We start from the raw sequence: 22209 nt of genomic DNA, 5'->3' as shown, positions 1-22209 counted from the left end.
GTACGGCGACCATTTTTTGTCATGTAAAGAAAAATTACTCCACGTCCAGATATATAAGCACCATAAAACGAGGGATCGCGATGGTCCGTGACTTGGAGGTTTCTGCGGCTCAAACCCTCAACATTGATACCTATCCCACCTTTTTGTACCTATCCTAAGTAAATATATTTTTACGTTGATCGAGGCAGCTTTTACAAAACACTGCGACCGTCGTAACGCAACGAGTTTGTTGGATCGATCGAGAATCCGTGCCGTCCTCTGACAGTCCGATGGCTGCTGCTTCGAGATCGTTGTATCGGGTGGCGAGGGAGTTGTACGAGTAGATAGCGGTTGGCATGCCGCGTTATTCTGAAATGCCGTGACAAGGCGCAGTCAGATTAAGGATGTCAATAACAAATTCAACTTATCCAATCCGAATGTAACTATGCGAGACCTGAACGTCGATCTAAGGGTTGCGATGGGGTGAGGATTTTACTTTACTCCGTGCATCAAGTCGCGGCTCGGGATTTCCGAATACTTGGTTAAAATGCAAACACGTGACGCCGACGACGTACATAATGCGACATGACGTGTGGATAAGCGGAGTGAAACAGGGCTTAAGAACATTTCATTTTACCGCAATTAATCATCGGCAGAAATATTCACTCATAATGATTGATTATTTTAGACATAAAGGTCTGGTTGCCGAATCCGGGACAAAACTACACGTTATTCGGTACTTGCGGGAAAAATCTGCAGAAAACATGTGTGAAGTACCGGCATGCGGTATTCTAACGTATGTCATACGAATCTCCCATTCGAGGATTGACATTGAGAGAATGAAAAACTCTCTGATCACGCGTGAACGGAGGAAAATAAATATCCCGATAAATCTCCCGTGCGGTGGAGGTGGTGGTTGATGTACACTTTGTAAACGCGATTACGATTACAGTATCAGTTCAACGAAGTAATCGGTATTCAAAGCTCAGTATCATCGCACATCCGAGTATCGAACAGTTCTATCCAATATATCCAACTGTGGGTAAGCATATTTCTATCGAGTACAGGGCACAGTACCTTTGTGCCGTGGTAATGATCGAAGTCTATACACACGTGTAAGTATATAAACACGCGTGTATCAAAATTTAATTGAAACGTTAGTTGTCCCAATTTAGCTAATCTCCCCCACCGAAATTACTACATCTCTTTATACGTTCTCCAAGCAGGTACAGGTATGCATAGTATACCTGTGCGTACAAGCGTCGAGCAATCTCACTCTATACCTTATAGTATAATACCGAACGTGTAAGGACGGCTGATTGGCCCGGTCTGAGGTGTATGAGAAGCCGACGCGACGGTGCACTGCTCGATTTCTCGTTTAATCAAGATGCGACGTAGCTCCCGGTGCCGGTACCGATGCAATGCCGCGGCTAGAATCCGGGATGGGGTTCGGGGTCGGTAGGGAGTAAAGGACGGACCGCTACCAGCCGCACGAAGCACACGGTCGGCGTTGCTCTCCGGGTGCCGTACGGGCACAATGTCGGTTATTCGTCCCCCGGGTTGGCGCCCGAATTATTACAGGGACGGTACAGAGAGAGGATTGCCGAGTCAGCGTTACACCCCATCGCCGATGACGAGGCTGCGGAGGCCGCGGGCCCTTGTCCCGAGGCATGTTTAGACCTAATCTACAACTCCGAGCGGCCCTTTGACTCCCAAATTTGATTAATAAAGCCCGGTTATTGCGTTATACGTACGATATATCCGCCTTTACCGACGCCGCGACGTTGCGGATCTTGGCCGCGGTCCTCGAGGATCAAGACGAGGTGTCACCCGCGCGTTCGTCAAACTCCCTGTTTCTCTCGTTATTATTTCGCTCCCCGATGCTGCACGCCGGTTCATTACTCCACGACGACGCCTCTTTGGCCGCCCCCTGCGCCACTGCCTCGCCTGTCGGCGGCAAGGGGGATCGGCCCCCCCGCCGTGACCAGGATTGCCCCCAGCAGGACGCTAAACATCGACGGGTTAAAACAAAACAAGCCGACGACGACGACGAACTGCGGGACCCCGCGGTCACTCCGGACTTAATTGTACCACATTAATTACACGGACAATGGCTCTCTGCACCGAACTATATACGTATAATCCGTATATACGAGTATACCTGTATATCTTACTGACCTACCTGCCTAGCTTTTCCTCCGTAGCTATGGGATTCGGCAATCTTTGAATAGCATTTTCCTCCTAATGTTATTACTCTCGCGTATCGCGTATAACCTAATCGACATATATAATTATGATAAACCGACTTGAAAGTCATTTTTTTGGGCCAAAGAAACCGAGTATTTGTACGCGAAGTAAGTTGAAATTTTCCATCGCGTATAAACGGCAAAACACGTGATCGGTAATCAATCATATTCTCGTTTACTCTTCTGGAACAAAAAGTTTCGTACGGCTATATCGATGGCTCTGTCGACCTGAGAAACGTGCAACAAAAACAAACCGTGTATCATATACCTACTGCACGTGACTTCAAGACGTCCGTGGAACGACGATGTAGATTCTTTGCGCCCTCGAGTATCCCTCGCGATACCATTATACCCTACGTAAGCTACGCGAGGCTAAAAACTGGTGGAAACATTTTTCTACAGAAAACCGGAATTCCTCGACTCGAGAAGTTCCGAAAATCTTGGCTGATTGGGCAAAAAGCTGCGCAGTGTCGTCCCAAGACTCTCTGTGCAAGTTAAGCGCATTCCTAAAATCTACCGAATAGACAAAAGATAGATATCTGAAGAGAGACGAAATAAAAAAAAGAAAAAAAAAAAAAAAATGAAATTAGATGGGAAATAAAAAAGAGAAGAAACAATCGGCGATTAGCAAAAAGCTTTGCTCATGGTGGTCCCCGCGGGACCGCGGCGTCGATCGCCGTTTGTCGGCGCCCCCTCCCGCCCCCATCATCGTCCTCTCCCAGTCGTTGTCGCTCAGGGGTTTTCCTGGAACTACGCGCGGGAGAGATCGCGTGCGTCCGGGCCCCCAGGAAGCGGCCATTCGACCCGACCGACGGTCGCGGGGAGAAGGAGGCCAGTTGGCATTCCGCTCAATCGAGATAATTAAGCGCTGCCCCATCGAACGCTTCGGAACCTGGACTCCTGGACTGGCGATCCGGAATAAGAGGTACCTGCAATCGTCGCACATGCGTCCTCTGCACGGATTGTCGGTACTTCTGGATAAACGGGCACATGTTGTAGATATTACGAGTTAATTGTGAAGAGGTGAGATGTTCAAAGAGATCTGAGGATACGCCGTAGAGGGATGAATTTTTTGGAAGGAGATAGCTGCGGTTATTCGTCAAGTCCCATCATCCGAAACGTTTTATTGTGTTAGATTACTTGTAGAATTTGATGCGTACGTGTCCATTCTAGAGATTTACGAACCACTCCCGGAATGTAAAAAACAATTTGGTTACGTGGTACGGGCTATTTACACGGCATATTGGCTTTCGGGAGTTACGTGAACCCGTTATACGATATTAGAAGGGCAAATTGATTCGTATCGGAGCGAACAATCCACTCAAGCGTTACAACGATAATTTACCTTGTATAAAAAAAAGACAGTTTCAAGATTGATATCACATGAAATTAATCCACGCGAATCGAAAAGTTATAAAATTGTAACGATTATTACGTGACAGGGTTTATTTTTTAATCCACGCACCGTCGAATTTGTTGAAAACATCCGAGTTTCGATACTCCGTTTCAACATGGATTAGACATTGAAAAAAAAAACATGTCGAATAAAATCGAACGGTGCATCGGAACTGCTACACCCCGATCCTGAATTAAGATCCTTGTACGCGATACCATGATTTGAGTATAATCGCGTTTACCAACGAGTTGCAATATACGAAGCACGCATGCCAAGCCATATCGCAGCGGCTTATTATACCTACGGGCATAAGCTCGTTCGATATGCTTCGGGAGCAAAGGGCGTCGTCAGGATTTTTCCCGAGTAGAAATTTACTACCGGGCAACCCGAAAGGTACGACCATTAGGGAAGAACGATTACGCTTATCTCACACAATCGCCGCTGCCTCGGTTAAGTGGCATCTTCCTTCTCCAGACCGACGTCAACTCGCGTCAGGAAAGCTTCTTCCGCGCGATTCCGGCGTAGAAAGCACCACGCATGTCGTCGCACTGCCGCGTGCATGCGTGGTAACGATATTCAAACAGGTACACGTGTACCTCGATTAACGCGTTAACGATAAATTCCTGCATTTCCTCGCCATCCCGGCGCCCAATTAATCCTACCATGGGAGTCTTTCGTTCCGTTTCGCTCCCGCCTCGGCTTGTAGTCCCATTATTACAATATTTTCATAAGCTGTAACCCTGAAATCCGTCCATCTGCAAGGGCGCTCGACATCCCAACAGCCCGACCCTGCAGGCTCGCCTGTGCAGGAAGTTCTTCGATTAAATAACGATTAGCGACAGCGGGGCGAGTAGCTGCGATAGAAATACGGGATAAGATAATGCCCCGAGATATGGTACCCAGGCTCTAATGTAGGTACCTAATATGTGCTCTATGCGAGGCGCGGCACATACGCACGGCGTTGTATGAAAGGTATCCTACCTACGAGTCCTCCAACCTTGGCCTTAACTCGCCCAGCGTAACGTCGAGTTAGCGGTGCCCTCTGATGATGTTTCACCTTTTTTATATATTTAATTAGCCATTTCCCGCACTCAACGCCGCGTGCGGACACACCGCCGCATATATTGTGTGTTTTAACACGATTCTACGTACAAGCCAGTCACTGTCGGAAGAGAATCTTTTTACTCTGGTTGTATTAAAAACTTAACGTTCGTTCATTTTGTTTCTACATAATATACGACAGTAATTCGTATTCATTGTGTCCTCGCAACGAAACGATGATACACGTTCTACATTTGTTCTCTATTCAACGTATGTCACGTGGTACATGTAAATACAACGTTGGCGTAACACAATGAACTGAACTTGAAAAGACGCGTTAATTGCGGTACCAAAAATTTATAAATCCAAAATCTAATTCCAGCAGCGTGAGATTCTAGGAAGTTGGGGTGAATAATGATCGTTGCATAACGCGTGTAGATATGCTAGATGCGCTGCTGTCGGTCACGGACACGGGTACGTGATTAATCGAAATTATTTCTATTACGTTGTTTAGTCAGCTACCATATACACGTGAGCCACACGGTGGCATGGCCGTGCATGTCGTTCTCGGAATCCCCTGAAACGAGACTATGTAACAGTACAATTTGATTGAATAAAACTTGCCGGCTATTCTTCTTACACTACGTACCTGCAGCCAATTATTACGGATCTTATAGGGTTTGGTGGACCGTGATAATGTGACGATTAGAAAACGATTGTCCGCCAAATCGATCCACACGGACACGCGTTATAAATCGTATTTTATACTTCGAAGGCTTGACTTGCTTAATGGGGATCATCCGACAATGAAACAGGTTGCGAACCTGTTTCTTTGTTTTCAGGATGACTTGGATGCGCAGAAAGAGAGAATCGCCTATTCGTACATTGGACTCTGAAAAAACGGCGCCAACTTCTTTACGCGCGTAATAAACAAACGGCAAAAAACACAACTATATGTCTAACATTTAAAATTGGAATGTTGAAACTTGAGCTAATACGATTGAATATATTTTTACAGGGATCGTAATACAGTTTATAAGTTGGTGACGAGAATTTCGCGCGATTATAATCTAACGACAGTATCATTTGCTCGTTAAGTCTCGTTACAGGCGCATCAATATCGCAAATTATGAAACCAATCAATTGCAAATACAAAATTGAAACGTCGGCGATACTCGTTAATTGACCCGATATAGAAATCAAGTCCAATAGTCGCGTCTCTCCCGTTCCATTCCCCCCGATTCATCTCGCCAAAGGTGGGTTCACAACATAACAGTCGCATACCTATCCCTTTGCGCGTGTGTGCGCGCATTACAAACGGGATACGAGATTTATTTAATTCGATTCAGCGTGGCGCAGAGTGTTCTCGATCGGAATCACGCGCTACGGTGATGCCTAATTCATTCGTTTCTCGTCGCTTTCGCGAGCATTTCGTCGTCGTCTTCGTCTCCGTAATCGGTGCCCGAGGAGCGGGTAAGAGCCGAAGGATAAGAGAGGCAAAGCAAACCGATTCTCGTCTCGTCTCGTCTCGCGGCAGTGGCGAAGGGTAGACCCGTTCCTAATTGGCGACGGCGGCTATTATGCTGGTATTACAAGGTAGAACACGGCTGCTGCTGCCGTCGTCTGCGGGGTAAGTGCTGGGAGAAGAAGGAGGACGAGCCCCCAGTTGGACCCTAATGTCCGCCTTGCTCTTGCTTACAGCCAATAAATCAGCACTTTGCATAAATTCTGCGATAATGCAACGCGGCACGAAGCCAATATATTAGCTAGGTATCATCCGCGTACGTATCAGTAGGTATAATACGTGTAAGAAAGCTGACTCTGACTCTTCGCTTTTCGTCTTTCATCCCTTTTTTCGCATCAAACCGCATCCCGCACGAGGACAATGCAGCTTTTTCGTATTATGTCGGCACGGTAGCCTGCAGTCTAGGCTACGGGGTGACTCGAAGGGTTATCGTTACACAGGCTGCGAGGCAACGGTAGGAGACTCGGACAAGGTGGACGAGGAGGAAGGACGACGAGATGAAGGGGAAAAAAAGGAATAGAATGGAAAAAATGGAAGGAGATAGACGTAGAAATAGGTGGAGAGAAAGAGAGATGGAGGGCCGGCCAAGCGATCCCGCAGTCAGGCTACTACTTAAGACTTTGAGTGATTCCTCGAAATAATTATCTGTTGGCTCTTGATGCGTGTCATTCCGTCAGTGGTTCTCAGCCACGATTACACTAAGCCCGCACGTCTCGGATGGATCGGAAAATAGGCGGAAGTATGTTTGGAAAAAAAAAAAAAAAAAAAACGAAACAAAACAAATTGCCCCACGTTACGAGAGGAATTACCTAATTCTGCAATGAGAGAAATCATCTATCCTCGGGGAACAATTCGATCTTATTACACTTTTGCTGCATGGGTCGAAGTAGGTTCGTAACGTGTAAAAGAAGAGAGAAAGAAAATAATAAAGAAACGCAATGTTTATAAATAACGGAGGGAGCATAATTTTTACGATTTGCCAAGAAATTACCGCTCCAATTATACAGGTATATATATACCTCTATATATATATATACAGGCAATTCTCGTTCAACGAATGAATCAACCTCCCGGCCGAATCGTCGTACCGCGCACAAATTAACCATTGGTTATTCCGGCGTTTTACCTGCCTACCAGTTCCTGCGTTGAAGGGCTCCTTTAGACGTAGGATAATTTTTCTACCCTGCAGGTTTAGTTACGGAGCAGCGAAAGGAGTTGGTTGGGGCGGGTGGCGTACCTCACCGATCTAAATCGTTTCCGAGAGGTCTGAGCTGTTAAGCCTTGTGCCTGATGTTCGTTGCCGGCTCTCGGAACCGTGCAATTTCATCTTGCGCAATACCAACAGAGCCGTTGCCACGGCGCGATTTTTCTTCCCCCCGACATTTACCTACTTTGTAATGTGCATTATTATACATTATATCTGTGGTAGGTATGTTTGTCTACGGTACGACCTTATAAGTGCAGTGAAAACCCGCGGTAAGCGACCCGAGATCTCATTTCTCATTCCCGGCGCGAAGGTCGCGGGTTACATGGTAAACCACGTATTTCGCCATAAGGGTGTACAAGTTTTCCCACCTTTGTACGTTGGATGACCGAAAAATTTTATCGAAAAGAAACTGGTACAGATTGTTTTAGAATTTCGGACCGGAACCACATATGGGAATTTGAAAATACGCGAGTTGAGGGCGATGAAGCTACATGGACTCTACATCAAATTATATCTGTAATACAAGAATGAGAAGTATCTACTTCTTCGCAAAACATGTCGCAATTACGCCGGATTGAAACAAGTGTAAATATAAGTTTGAAAATGCTTAAAAAGATATGACCAACCTGTATGCGAGCCTCGGTAAGTCCAATTTTCATCGCGAGTTCCTCCCTGAAATACAAAAGGGGATAAAATTAGTGGTATAGCAGAGACGATTCGATCATCAATTCTCTATACTCGTACACCAAAGCCCAAATGGATGATGGGATGAAAGCATTAACCGGATCGATTGGAGGACTTCCCGAAGGCCCCGGGGCCCGGGGGTTCGGGGCCCTTGAGCGGCGGCCGACGAAGCCGAGCGCTCTCATTTGGATCGAAAATTGCTCCAGATGTTCGCAAAATCGCCGGTAAATGTTCCTGATTATACAGAAGCCGCGATTCAGCGTTTAGAATCACTTGCACCGCAATGGCGTAAGAAATTCGAGTGTGTATAAATTACAGGTTGTGTACAGGCACGGGTAGGTGTACCTTCGTGTACGCGTCATTCGTGTGTGCGCTTCCACCGATACCGCACCCCGAATTTATACGTCGTACTGCAGCAGCGGGCAAATTTCAAACGACTGTGTATAATGAGCGAAGTGTAATTAAGAAACAAGTATTAAACAAAAGGGACGACGTGCCGGTGCAAAAGGTGTTCAGCTGCGATCCTGCGGTACATTTTCCAACGAAGGTCACGGGGGGATAATATGCAAGGAGTATCAAGGCGGATGAAGTAGCTAGCTGCACTCCGGCGAATCGTGTAAACTGCAAAGATTACAGTCAGAGGTGTGCGGGATGCTGCAAAAAAGGGTTTGCCGCACAGTGCGTCGCACGGCGGCTGCATCGGCATCAGCATCAGCGGCAGTTAACAATAATAATTAGGATTGCGGCACGAACAATCACGGCTGGATGGGACCCCAGCTCCCCCAAGAGGTTAATTAGATAATGTAATTGTGTGGCAATTACTCGAATTGCCTGGAACCCTGGAAGGCTGCTAGTATGCGTGTGTAGGTGTAATACAAATGCATGTATACGAGTACGTATAAGCGTAAGTACAAAGTACCAGCCGTTAGACACGTCCCGCGGAGCGCGAGAAGCGCTACAGATATATGCGAACCGCATAGCTATATTTATAATTGTTTATACACACGCGCGAATCCTTTCCCAGAAATCTGTGCCGTAATAATCCACACCTCTCACCCACGAATCTAATCAATTTAAACCCGACTTTGAACCTCCTCGCTGACTGACTCGCCGTCCCGAGGACGAACGTACCTGCGGGTTGACGCGGCTAATTATTCACGCAACAAAGCAACTGCTACAGATGCAGCGAAAGAAAATAAATAATTCGAAAATAACAGGTGATGAGACGAATTCCGGCGAACTGGGCTGTTCTAGTATTATACTAAGGATTCCGCAGATATTAAGTATACGGCTTCCACGGAATCGAGTTATAGAGCACCAATCTCGAGTATACGCTCGACGTTTCTCATCGCCAAAACAAAATTTTGTCTTATATTATTTATTTAATAATAATGTGAACCAGCTGTAAAACCTAGTGTCTGATGCCTAGTGTAGCTGGATTTTGTGCTCGTGCGCTCGCTGCGCTTGCTTCCTCGTTATTAGTGTTTTACCAGATGATACGAGATTAATGAGCTACCTCACGCCCTCACTGCTCGCTGCACTGAGCGAGAACTACGGAGCACTGGTCCTGGAGGTCGAAATTCACCAGGTAGAGAACCTGGAAGTCGCAATTCACCAGGCAAATCACCTGGAGCGCAGGAACTATAACGAACTACGGAGCGCTGGTCCTGGAGATCGAAATTCACCAGGTGAAGGATCTGGAGCGCAGAAACTACGGAGCGCGTGTCCTGGAAGTTGAGTTTCACCAGGTGGAGGACCTGGACAGCCAGAACTATAGAAAGTTAGTCCTGAAGGTCAAAAGTCACTAGGTAACGTACCTGGAGCGCAGAAACTACCTAGAGCTTGTCCTGGAGGTCGAGTTTAACCAGGTAGCGGACCCGGAGTGCAGGAACCACGGAGATAGAGAACCCGGTACTCGAAATCTACGGAGCGTGATTCTCACACGTCCTCTCTACTGCGCGGTTGTTTCCAGACTGAGGAATTTGGTTATCTGATTTTCGTCTATATAGATCGACGACGTCAGGAGAAAGAAAATTTTGGGTGATGTCACTTTTTGAACATCCGAACATCCGAACATCCAAAATTTGGTTTCGAACTTTAATACTATATAAATGATGCGATGATTTAGCGAACGCTAGCAGAAATCGTAATTCCGTTGCACGTTTTTTTCACGAGTTGCAAAAGCCATAGTCGAGAGAGTATACAAAACAAACTTCAAACGGAATCCATCCAACCAATCAGAGTTGTCCAGTCAGATCGAACCGGTCCCGTTACTTTCCTCTCGCCGTTGTCGAGTATATTATACCCCTCTCTCTTTCTCTCTTGTACGACATGTGTGATAGCTCCACAAGGCGACACACGGCCATCTTGTTTGCCGCGAGGCGTGTGCGATAAGTTGGCTCTGTACGACACGCGTGGTCCAGCCGGTACCAAGAAAGGATGGAACGAGGGGCTTGACACCCTGAAAATTTGGCTTAAGATTCTGTTACTCTGTTACTCCGTTACGCGAGAATGCGTTGAAAATACCATTTTCCCCGATTCCGTAAACCTTGGCTGAGCCAACTTGAATCTTGAGTATGACGATATCGCAGCCACCCGGTTGAGGAGCACTGAGAATGGAATCGGTGCTATCGATGGAATTAGGTCTCGACCAGGGGACAAACTAATAGAAGGGTGTAGCTCCTATCGCGGTTCCGTTATGCCATGTCCGTACAACTATACCTATGTAGGTATACGCGCCTTCCTATCCCATCCCAAAGCGCAACCGCTCTTGGCTCTTAGCTATCGTCTAGACCTCTAGGAGCCGAGAGGATCGGCTGCACCCTGACTGTCACTGTCATTGATTTGAAAATTAGTTTTTAGACCAAAAATTCATTTTACTAAAGTACAAAATAACCGTTCGTTAATCTCCATATCACCGTATCATCAATGTTACGAACGATCTGCAATCTAAAATGAGTCTCGAAAAGCTTGAACGTTTTTTCAAAAACTCGATCGTCTTAATTACTGAATATTTCTTTCATAGTGTACGAACACGTGCTCGTAATTTTGGTGTGAAGCACCGACGGAGAATACAGGCATGTAAAGCGCGTATACGCTCCTTGGTCATAAACGTCAGCTCCTCTGCCGCCTCTTCCAAGATCTAATTTAGATAAAGAAAATAACTCTGGCTACCGCGCCTACTCGCCGCACGCCTCGATAAATGTATATCATCGATATATATGATCCGCGATCGATGTTAGTTTTTGACCATTATAATAGTCACGCGGCATACGAGTCAGGAGATCGAGAGAGACGGAAGGAGGACGCCCCTATAATGAACCTGGACCTTTGAAAGTTTGCGCTCGTTGAAATTAACCGCGCTGTCTAATAGATCGTGAGGAAAAAATTAATGCGTCCGGTAGCCGTTCTCTCGAATTATGATATCAAGATGTCTGATTTACATAGGCCGAAACTTCGTGAATGCTTGTCGCCTGCGCGAGGATGAGTTCAGACGTACCGTTCGGAGAACGCAACGAGTCGAATCGGTCGCAGGAGAAATACACTTCGTTACACCTCAGCTATTTCCTGTCGCAATAACTATTCCAAGCACACGTCTGAGAACACAAGGCGTTCGAATTTGAATAATCTAAATAAATAAACGGGTAAATAAATGGGGTTGCAAAAACTGGGGCATACGGATATCGCGTGACATCCCCGGAAGGACTGCACCCGATATAATGTGTAATGCACGTATTACAGCAGAATTCTTCCGACCCGTGATGACCCAGCTCTCGATGGATGGATCGTGAGGCATAGTCGAAGCGTATGGGTGGAATGGCTTCCGAGCCTGCAACGGGGTAATCTATCTTGAGATTTTTAAACCGGACTTGGTAACTAATAGCGCCGTAATCGTTCGTAATAGGTGCGCTCCCAGCGCTGCGGGCACGGTGTGGGTTCTTGTAATTAACGGTGAGACCTATGTATATTATGTATGTACGTACGTACATGTATGGATGTATTGATGTATGTATATACCCGTTCGTACGGGCAGGAAAACTATACTGGTCCAGGTCTTCGTTGGTATATTCCGATAGTCGCATACAGGCGTGATCGAGCGGGCGCACAAATACTGCACGACTACGTACCATGATTTATGCCTTCGCGTCGACGATGTCACGCTGCAGAGTGCGAGCTACATATGAGAAATATTCAATTTCCTGACAAGCTCAGATTCTTCGGATAAGTGATTTCCGCATTTCGAGAGTGAAAATACGCCACCGCATTCTTTACTCGTCGCCATCCAAAAGGAGAGATGAGCTTTTCGGTTGTATCGTTCGAACGGACTCATTCGCGCGAAAGCCATTCGAAATCGAAACCGACCAAGAGTTGAAAATTGTTAGGACCAGCGAGTCGATGGTGTACCTGAAGGATTCGCGAGAGCGAACGGTAGGGCATATACGCAAGGATGAAATGAAACGTGAAAGAAATCGTTTCCGTCAAATTACCCCAAGATCGTGTATAATAACACGGAGCATGGGTTAGCAGTTAACGAAGAGGGCTGCATTGAACGTGGGTACTTATCGTACCGCGATCACTGTAGTATAAATTGAGGATAAAGTGCACTTGCCTGGTGAAAACATCGGGATAATGGGTCCTTGAGAATGCCTTCTCGAGTTCCTCCAGCTGGAAGCTGGTGAAGGTGGTCCTGTACCGCCTCTGCTTCCGCTTGGGGGTGTATTCGTCGGTTTCCGGTTCGCTCTCGGGGCTGGCGGGGGCGGCGGCACGGGGATGACCCCCGTCGTCGTCGTGTCGAGCATCCTCGGTGGATATCCCCATTTGTTGGTTTGACGCCGTCTGGACGTTTTGGGCCGACGGGTGATTTCCGGTTACAGACCCGTTCGAGCTGCCCGCGGGACTCGTCCGCGGGACCGCCTCGCTGCTGCCTGGCACCGAGTTCTCTGCAACGAATTAAGGCCCAAATATTCCCTCAGCGATGATGAAAAAACAACACGAGAGTGAGATTTCGCTGCAGTGTTATGTACGATACGCTACGGTGTATTAGATCGGGATTCATTGTCGAGTGGATGCCTCCTAGCCTGCAATGGGCGGCGGAGAGGGACCATTAACCTCATTACCGTTTCGTGAGCGTAGAATTATCATAATTGATTCCCGGAACACGCTGGAAAATTTGTGGTCTGGTTTCCGGAGCAAAACAGTCAGCTCCGGGGCTCGAACGCCATAAACCGGCCTCTCCGATCTTCGGTATAACCGTACCACAGCCTAACCGCAATCTCCCTAAAGCTGTCTCTGCGTTGGGACTCGAGCCGCACGAAGCGTCTCGCAGAAAGGTTGATTTAAAAAATGAAACAAAAGGGGATACAACGGAGACGAAACGATATTTGGAAGAAGGAAACAAAAGAGTACCCTTATACCTCTCGTGTATGCGTAAAGGGGATAATTACACTTGTCGTAAATTGAAAATTGAACGAACGATATCTCAGTCAAGAAGCGAGTGCATACGTCACCGCTCTGAACAGAATCTGTCGTTCAATTCCGATACGCGATACCGCGTACAAGTTTAAGTTGTCCAATGTCAAGATCCCCATTTCGCCAGAACATATCGAGTTAAGGACAAAGTCTCGAGAACACGTGGCACAAGTTTTGAATTCCGAATGTTCAAACGATCGTGAGAAGTCGATCTTTGGATTCTCGTTTAAAAGCTGCGTGCGTGACTCGGCAGACGTTGCCCGACTCGTGAAATACCTGTCGAGATGTATTACAAGTCAAGAATAATATCCAAAACGAATTCGAGCCAAGCGCGTAGGTAAGATACGCCAACAACATTGTATGAAATTAGCTTGTATACGAACGGAAAGTCTGACAGGCGTTATTCAAGGGGCAACAAGGTCGGTGAAAGGACCCCCAGGTGCACGCGGGGCCCGACAGAGATAATTGAATACGTCACGAAATTCCGTGATATTCTACTCTGCGCAAATCGTATTCGCTCGTATTCGCTCGTGGTTGTGTACCTTGCGCATCGCGACACCCACGGACCTCACGGACGTAAGATCGCGTTGGGAAGTGACGGAGATGAGAGGCCGCCGAGTGATACGGAGCCGGCAACCATGCACGGTTGTGTTTTAATTGGTCTGTCCGTCATTACGGCTGGTTATACTTTCTCCGGCAATAACGAGGCAATCAACGGATCGTAAAGGTGAAATAAAATGTAAAATAAAACGCCCCCCACCGCGGCTTGTACACTTAATAACGACGCGCACTACGGATAACGTTAATTTGTCCGTACAGCTGTTGAAGGTATTCCGCGCCGTGTCAATTTCTAATTCAACATCGTCCGTGGACTTGGTTCCGATTCCCGCGACTCTTCGCACCCAGGAATGACTTTCGTCAGTTTCCACGATACTGCCGCGGCAGACTCGCGTCCGGTAAGCAGCGGGATACCGGCTTGGCTTCGATTTCCATGTACGACATCCGCGAGTCCCTGATTCTCGACTCCCGCCTCTTGGCCCTCGGGTCTTGTTCGCCACGAAACATGTAAAGCGTCGGTAGGTGTATTACGGCGGGTATAATCAACGTCCAATTACACTCGACTGCCCGGGTCGATTACTCAATTACTTGGATAAGCATCGCGGACTGTGCCTCAGAGTTTGCACGTGACGGTGGAGAGGTCCGATGTGTTATACACAGTGTGCTGTATCGACACGACACGCAGCCTGCCTGCCTGCTTTTGCGCCTCGTATATAATACAATACCATTTGCAAGTATGATTCGAAAGTACGCCGATTACATTACATCGCATGTATTACTTGTGAATACAATATCGCTGAGTTTTTTTCCCCGGAGGCTGGGAGCCGGGATTTCTTACCGGCGCGTATATTTGTGTCTATCTTTTTTTCGCCGGTAATTAATACGTTCCATTAGCGCGTCATGTGAGGACAAATCCATTGGGCATTTAGGTGGGCCACGTACGAGCCTATCGTACACGGTATCTTTTCAGTAACAAAAAAAAAGACCGGATCTAATAAACGCGAACCCGCGAACGTCGCACACACGCACCGCCACGCGTTTGTATATTACCTGTAAAATACCACTGGTATAACATCCAACCGCAATCAGTCGGTTAATTAGTTTATTATGCCGCGATAATTTTCATGTTTATGGTACAATAATTGACGCATGTTTAATTCCTCCTTGGTTAAACGATACTACAGCTAGCCTCGCCTCCTTATTTACGACGTACGTTATAATAGGTGCGCAACGAGCGCAAACGCTTGCGGGTTCTTGCGCCTATGCTACAGGTACCTACAATATCTACAACTCTTGTTGGAAGACCTTTTCTCTGGCTAAAACCAATCACAAATGTCCATCTTACCTGACACGAGGAATTTCCGAGATTTTACAGTCCGCGGTCATTGCATTATGCAATTCAATAAATCGAATACGAGAGTCGGTTATATTACATGCGTTTATTTTGTAAACAGGAAAGAAAAAAACTGTAAAATTGAATATTATAAATAGTCTAAAAGAATCGAAAGACTTTTATAAAGTTAAGGAGGAACAGATTGGATAGTCGATTTGAACATTTTTATCCCTTAATATATCTCTCGAGAATGTTTTTTCATAATTGAATAAAGCCTGGCATGCTTCCTACGAGCACGCCTCCGAATCTGACATAAAAACTGGGAGATTGGGAGTTCCCTAATTCTCCACAGCAACGGCTGGCTATAATCCAATCAATAAATAGTGATTAGATACGTGGTTTGCATATTTTGATCTCGATCTGCGTGGGGATAGACGACGGAGCAGCGGCACGTAACAGACCGTGCATTAATTACTCCTGCCCCGTGTCCAAGTTTATGGAACGATTGGAAACTTTCTATCCAACGATGAGGAGATATTGTCGTTTATCGTACTTCGCGGCCAACAAACTCGCGCGGTCAAATTTAATGACTAAAAATTTTCACGGACCATCCGAGAATTTCCCCGATATTAGGGATGGAACTGACGCGCGTCGTTGAACACGTAGCGGTATAATTAACAGGATGAGAATAGGCGGGTATACGAGGCACTTTATGCGCGATACACGCAGGCGTGATATGCGAGGCGGCGATATTAATATTGTCAGGTTTTCTTGTTCCGCACCGAACGATGGCTTCTGGCACAATCGCAATTATCCACGGCAGGTAATTACCTACAATGTCACTATTAATTATTAAATTACCCCGGTGTAAGGTGTGTGCGCCTGTACCTGCTCAACGACGGAATCACGTGCGTTTCTATTATTTACCGTCGTTGATTCCGCATGCGCAATAAACCGCGTTGTACAATGTACATTACTAATCGTAAGCGTTATTTTGCCGCGGCTCAATTAACTCATTGTCAGTCAGCCTTTGTTAATAACCTGTTCGATTATTTTTGCAAAAAACTGGGATTATTTATTACAGAATCTTGAAGTGTTCGTATACAGCCGAGAATATGACAAGACGTTTTTGCTGTACTAGAAATTAAACGAACTCGTTATACGACGTATGCAAACCTTGTGAGATTATATAATTATTTTTCTTTCGAGTCTTTGAACGCGAGTATAACATTCATTCAAAACGATACCTACATCGAATCAGGCGGATTGTGCGGAATGCAATTACCCATGCCTGTATACCTGCTTGAAAAATAGTTTGAGATTTACTTCTTCCAAAGAATGAACGCATTTTCATTTCACCCCTATTGCGACCAACTTCCACGATGCCGATGGAGTTCCTCGTTTGCCGTAGCAACGTGCAGCCGCTGCACGGCCTGCAGCAGTGCAGAAGCTCGGTAGCCAGCGGCGAACGACGCGGCTGATTTATGAAGTATAATTACGTTTTTTACACGCTTTGCAATTCGTTATATAATTGATAATAATTGATACGTACGTGTCTTCTTCGATCCGCGCATTACGCGCGCACGTAGCACGCAGGTTAATTAAGCGAGCGTTGCAGCTGTGCGTATACTCTCATGTAGTTGGCTAGTTGGTGTAGGCCTACCGGTGGTTGGATATTGGTAAAATTTGGCATTTTTTTTTTTCATTACCGTGAAAAGTATTGAACTGCAATTTTGATCGATACTCGAATGGCAGAATGTCCAATTTTTCAATGAAACACAGGTGTCTTTCAATATCGCAGATGAACCCCTATATTTTTCACTGTTTCTCCCTATAAACGATGCGTCATGCCCGCAACATCGATCCCAAAGGAGAAAAACGAGGACTGGAGAAGTTTGCCGGATCCCAGCTTGCGTAATTATTCTCCGGATCGAGGCGGCATGGCAGAGAACCCCGCAGGCGACTCACTCGCGAGTTTGCTTCTCTGTCTTCCTATCCCCTCTCACAATCAGACCTGCGGGTATGACGCGCAAACAAACAAGTCGGATATACAGCGGCAGAGTATAAGGTACGAGGCAACGGATGTCGGCTATTAGCGTAGCTGATCGTTTTATGATTAATAAAAATACCATTTTAATTCATTTCACATTACGCGTGTATAGGTACACCACGTAAGTTGAACATTTTTACAACCGAGACCAGCGATGATGATTAACTGCATCGGGATTCGGCCGGTAAAATACGAGATACCAAATACCACGATTTTAGCAGATTATATTTCACAAAACCACTTTCAATTATCTTTGATCACTTGATAATTACAGGATACGTTTCGCTTGCTAAATTTATCCAAACACTTGTTGAGTATCACATAATAGAATAATGACTGAATAAATTTTATTTATGTGAAAAAAAAAAAAAAAAAATTAACCACATCGCCCGCGAATAATTGATATTTTCACAGCGAGTCGTGAATTCGTATAAATTCAATCGTCAATATTCAACAGAGAATGGAGGGCAAGATGCTAGACGGACGGGGACGAGTCTAATACAGGAAAGGATGATAACATAATGATGAAAAAGGCAGCGTACCCGAGGCAACAATTACAACCCATTGTTTCGAATTTTTATCTCCCCGTAGTGATCCTAATTTAAAAAAGATCGCGCAGGATAGAAACGACTCGGGGCGGGAAAAGCGCGGGTCCGCGGACGGCTTATTAAATGATGATGATGATGATACGTGTACGTTCGTATAACAGATGCGAATGGATGTGGTCTTCGCAACTCGCTCATCGCGATACGTAGATCGAGCGTGTGTTGTACACGGACTTTCACCCCGTCGTAGCTGCTGCAGGTATAGCAGGTATAAGGCATAAACAGGTATAACACGTACGGTAGCGACGAGCGAGCGAGCAGCAGCGGCAATTATTATTCAATTTCCGTAAGCACGGTGGCTCGGCAGGTATTCTACCTACGTGTATATCTGTGTACGCGCTTATCTCGACCGCGGAACTACACGTGAAATAACCGAGCCACCGGCATTCGGCAGGTACGCAACAGTTTAGGTAAAGGCGTATTACAACCCGCGACGTGTGATTCGTCAAGCGCGCCCTTAAAGCGAACAAAATTATACCGGGTCACAATTAAGTCCCATTAGAAAGACGACGCCGACAGGCGTGACATTTGTCGCGATATCTCGCGGCAAAGAGTCATTCCCTCGTCATTTTACGGTATACAACCGCAGGCGTGAAGAGGAGACCTCGTATTTAGAGGAGGACGAGGTCGAGGTTGTCCTCGCGGACGCGACAACCAGCCGTTCCAAGTTTCCATGAAAAATTTTTTCGACGAATGCGGTACGAATATCCACGATATATATGTATTTCTTTTCACAATAAACGAAAGAGTGCCAATTACTCTGCAGATTTATCAGTCTATACGCAACGTGCCGCGGCAGCGATCCGTCGAATCGATTTTTTACACCGCGGTGTTCGTCGAGCGCGTATTTCTAATTCAAGAAGAACGATCGTTCGGCAAGACGAGGCAGGAGGTAGTCCGAGGCAATCCATCGAGCGGTCGCATTCTCCTGTCTAATTCGTTTAACGTGTCTTCGATGAGCGAGCGGCTCCTTTTCTTGCCGAGGACCGGGAGCTTGAGATGTCGGACCTTACGGCAAGGATCGGGCATTTGCGGCGGCATGGCAGTATACAATAGCTGGAGAAAGAGTCAATTCCGGGTAGCCGCGACAAGGCGTCCGAGAGTTCGTCAGGTGCGGGGAGGTTTCGCGGTAACGAACTGCAAAGAATTTCGCCTCCTCTCCGCGCAAAAACTCCATCAACGAATAAAGGAATTCCGCTATACCGCAGCCTGCGACTCATTTCGTACCGACGACGCGCGCAAACGTACATATTTCGTGTACCTGCGTGCAACGTGCATACGCGCGCGAATGTGCGGAGGTTCGAGATTCGCGGATTCGACTGCGGTGAGGAACTCGAGCGAGCGCAGCTGTGACTTGGCCAACCGCCGAATCCTCCCGCGACCTTACAAGGAACCGCGTTGCGTTTTACGTCTCTGTTGCGATTTTCCTTGCACGAAGTCATTCCGAGAACGAAATTTGCGAATTTCGATGTATCTCGCGCTGTGCTTTATAGCCTTGTAATTTACAAGAAGACAGAATTGCACGGAATTTTTACTTTCTTCCACCAATGTTGCGGTAATTACAAGAGTCAAACCCACTTTGGTGTCTCGGTAATTGAAAGTCGATCACCAATTTCCTTCCATTGAATACATTTAATGTAGGTATACCTATGTTGTTATCTTCGACGTGAACTTCGAGGATAATTACCACCGTCTGTTAATTGCACGAGAGTAGGTACAATGGAATAATGCCGTTATCTTGGGTTTATTTAATCGTCTCCCTCGGAGTAGCTATACCTACGGATACTCGACAATCACCTCCTGCCGTTCTTCGCTACCAGCTACGAGCGTCGTGACAATAGGAGAAAAAAAATACAGTAAACTTTACTCGCGAAACTTGGTCTATGGTCAATATAGTACTGCTACTACAAAGTTTTTCCAACCATGCAAGTGGTGGTTTAAAAAACTGTACTCCGCGTAGTACAGGGACCTTATACTCGGTTTAACGGTAAATTTCGTAGCTCGGCGTTAATGCGATTCGTTAGCTCAAAGACCGCGGGTGCATCTCGAGAGAATTTTGACCAAAGTCTACCTGGTGTACAACATCACAGTAGCGTGACAACGGAAGTGAGGGAAGGATTTTACCGCTGGATGATAATCGGTAATTCTCGGCGTTAGGTCCGACTTGATCTTCGTTTAATAGTAGCGAGTCGCGGCCGTCAGACCCAGTTTTTTTCCCTGCCGAGTCCGAAATGAAGTCGTCGCACGCTGACAATACCTTCCTACCTGCCTCCCTACCTGCCTTCTCCGCGTCTCCGATGCCCCCAGGTGAGTAAGAAACGAGCGGGTCTGCAGGTTGTCGAAACGGAGGCTTCTCCGCACCTGTACTCGTGGCACAGAACGTGTCAACCGTGACTTTGGGTACAATGTACTACTACCTGCGCAATGAGGAACACACAATTCTCTCGAGGGTTAGACTGTGTGTTTTATCTGCCTCTTCATGCACCGAGAAGATGGCAAATGGTCATGATCGATAACGCGATACCGGACCGACTAGGTTGGACCAGGCCTTCGGATCGTTCAGGGTATGGTACAGAGACCCATTTTGATGTTCCAGCAAAAATTCTCTGGGGCCCGTAGGAATCTCTCGTGCATCGAGAGACTGACGCTGTTAGCCCGGCGACGACGAGAGGTTTGCCATTAACTGGAAGCCCCGACATCGAGATAACGACTAGCTGCCACCACGAGACCAAATCACCTGCACGCTCACCCGAGCTACTGCTCGTTAGAAAAGGCGCAAACTTCACTGGGCCAGACCGACTTACCGAAATGCACTGTTGAATGTTCTATTTGACGGTCGATTATACGCGAGGATTCTTGAGAAAAACTACACGGAGAGTGGTGATGATGTGAAACTGGAATCGAATGGTTGTATAAGATGATAAATGAATGCATAAAGTAGAGGATCCCCATTACTTTCTTCGTGCCGAAGGCATGTGCAGCTGCTCAAGGTAAATTGAGGTCTCAAGCGAGCTGTTGCAGGAGTATCGAGTCATATCCTGTGGCCGGACAACTCGACGTTAACGTGTGTACTGTGTAAAAGTTGTTAACGGTGCGGATGTAGAGATATAAGGTAGTCATGAACGCCGTAATGCGGGCCGCCGCAAGGCAGTTTAAAAAGCCGGATTTCATGCATGGGTTAGAATCGACGAGTCTTGATTCAAACCGTTATAATGTACATCGCAGGAAAAAACGACCGAGGAAAGAACGAGTGCGATCGGAACGGATGTGCGGGCGCCAAGAATATTTACATACACATATAATATATACCGTAACGTCCCACCATTGGAATAGCTGAAAGAGCTAATAACCGGGGTAGCTTTTTCCTCACTCGAAGGGTAATTAATAGATATGTTAAAAAGGAACGAAGAGAGTTATAGAAGATGCCACGAGGCGGAGCGGGTATAGAGACGAGGTGGATAATTAATGGCCGACTACTTAGGAAATGAGAGGGTAGTTTATACCATGCTGTTAAGTGGAATTCAAAGTACTTTTGCCCGTAGAAACAACGCGAGCCGCGGGGGCAACTTGACTTAAGCACCCGGTGCCTTGCCCAGCTGAACAGCTTACGCACTTGCAGCAGCAGGTGTTGCCGGGCCTCTGCCCGGTCTCGTTTCCGGCAAATATATAATGATCTTTAAAACGAGGAATAATGTAATTGTCACAGGAAGAATGGCTGCAGTATAATGCTTGAAACACGTGAACAAATTGAGAGAGAGATTGAAAGAGAGAGAGAGAGAGAGAGAAAGAGAGGAAGTTTCGGTCTTCATCCGCAGGTTCTTGCTTCTGGTGACTTGAGTCCATTCGAGTATTAGCTAACTCATTTTTTGCAAATGTTTGCATCCCACTCCCAGTGTTAACGGTTGGTAAAGTTAGTTTGTTTTGCCCAACTGCTCTTTTTGAACGTTAGCTAACACTTTTCGATAAATGATTGAAAAATCGATTCATTACCTGGGAATGGCAAAAATGCCACTTGTAGTCAATTACCCCTGCTTCGTTAAATATTAATTATTATTAATTACCAATACACGTTAAAGTGTTCGGTATTCGATTCATTGTTCACTGACTATTAAATAC

At 46.4% G+C, this 22209-nt stretch overlaps 1 protein-coding gene across 7 annotated transcripts in view; it reads right to left on the bottom strand.

Annotated features, from left to right (window-relative positions):
* LOC107220752 (homeobox protein aristaless) overlaps window positions 1-22209 on the bottom strand; it is a 62101-nt gene that overhangs the window by 2480 nt on the left and 37412 nt on the right. For 4 of the 7 annotated variants that reach the window (XM_046730545.1, XM_046730549.1, XM_046730550.1 and 1 more), the window contains 3 exons: window positions 12688-13018; window positions 8021-8066; window positions 175-348 (listed from right to left, as the gene is read on the bottom strand). In XM_046730545.1, the coding sequence (XP_046586501.1) occupies window positions 175-348; window positions 8021-8066; window positions 12688-13018 (551 nt within the window). Of the gene's footprint in view, window positions 1-174; window positions 349-8020; window positions 8067-12687; window positions 13019-13195; window positions 15161-16990; window positions 17640-22209 lie in introns of those variants that run through there. The other 3 variants (XM_046730547.1, XM_046730546.1, XM_015659469.2) reach the window with 3 other exon arrangements.

The sequence above is a fragment of the Neodiprion lecontei genome, chromosome 2 (assembly GCF_021901455.1).
Source record: "Neodiprion lecontei isolate iyNeoLeco1 chromosome 2, iyNeoLeco1.1, whole genome shotgun sequence".
Classification (NCBI taxonomy): Eukaryota; Metazoa; Arthropoda; class Insecta; order Hymenoptera; family Diprionidae; genus Neodiprion; species Neodiprion lecontei.
The sequence above is the reverse complement of the archived record's forward strand: the minus strand, read 5'-3'. Positions and strand labels throughout refer to the sequence as shown.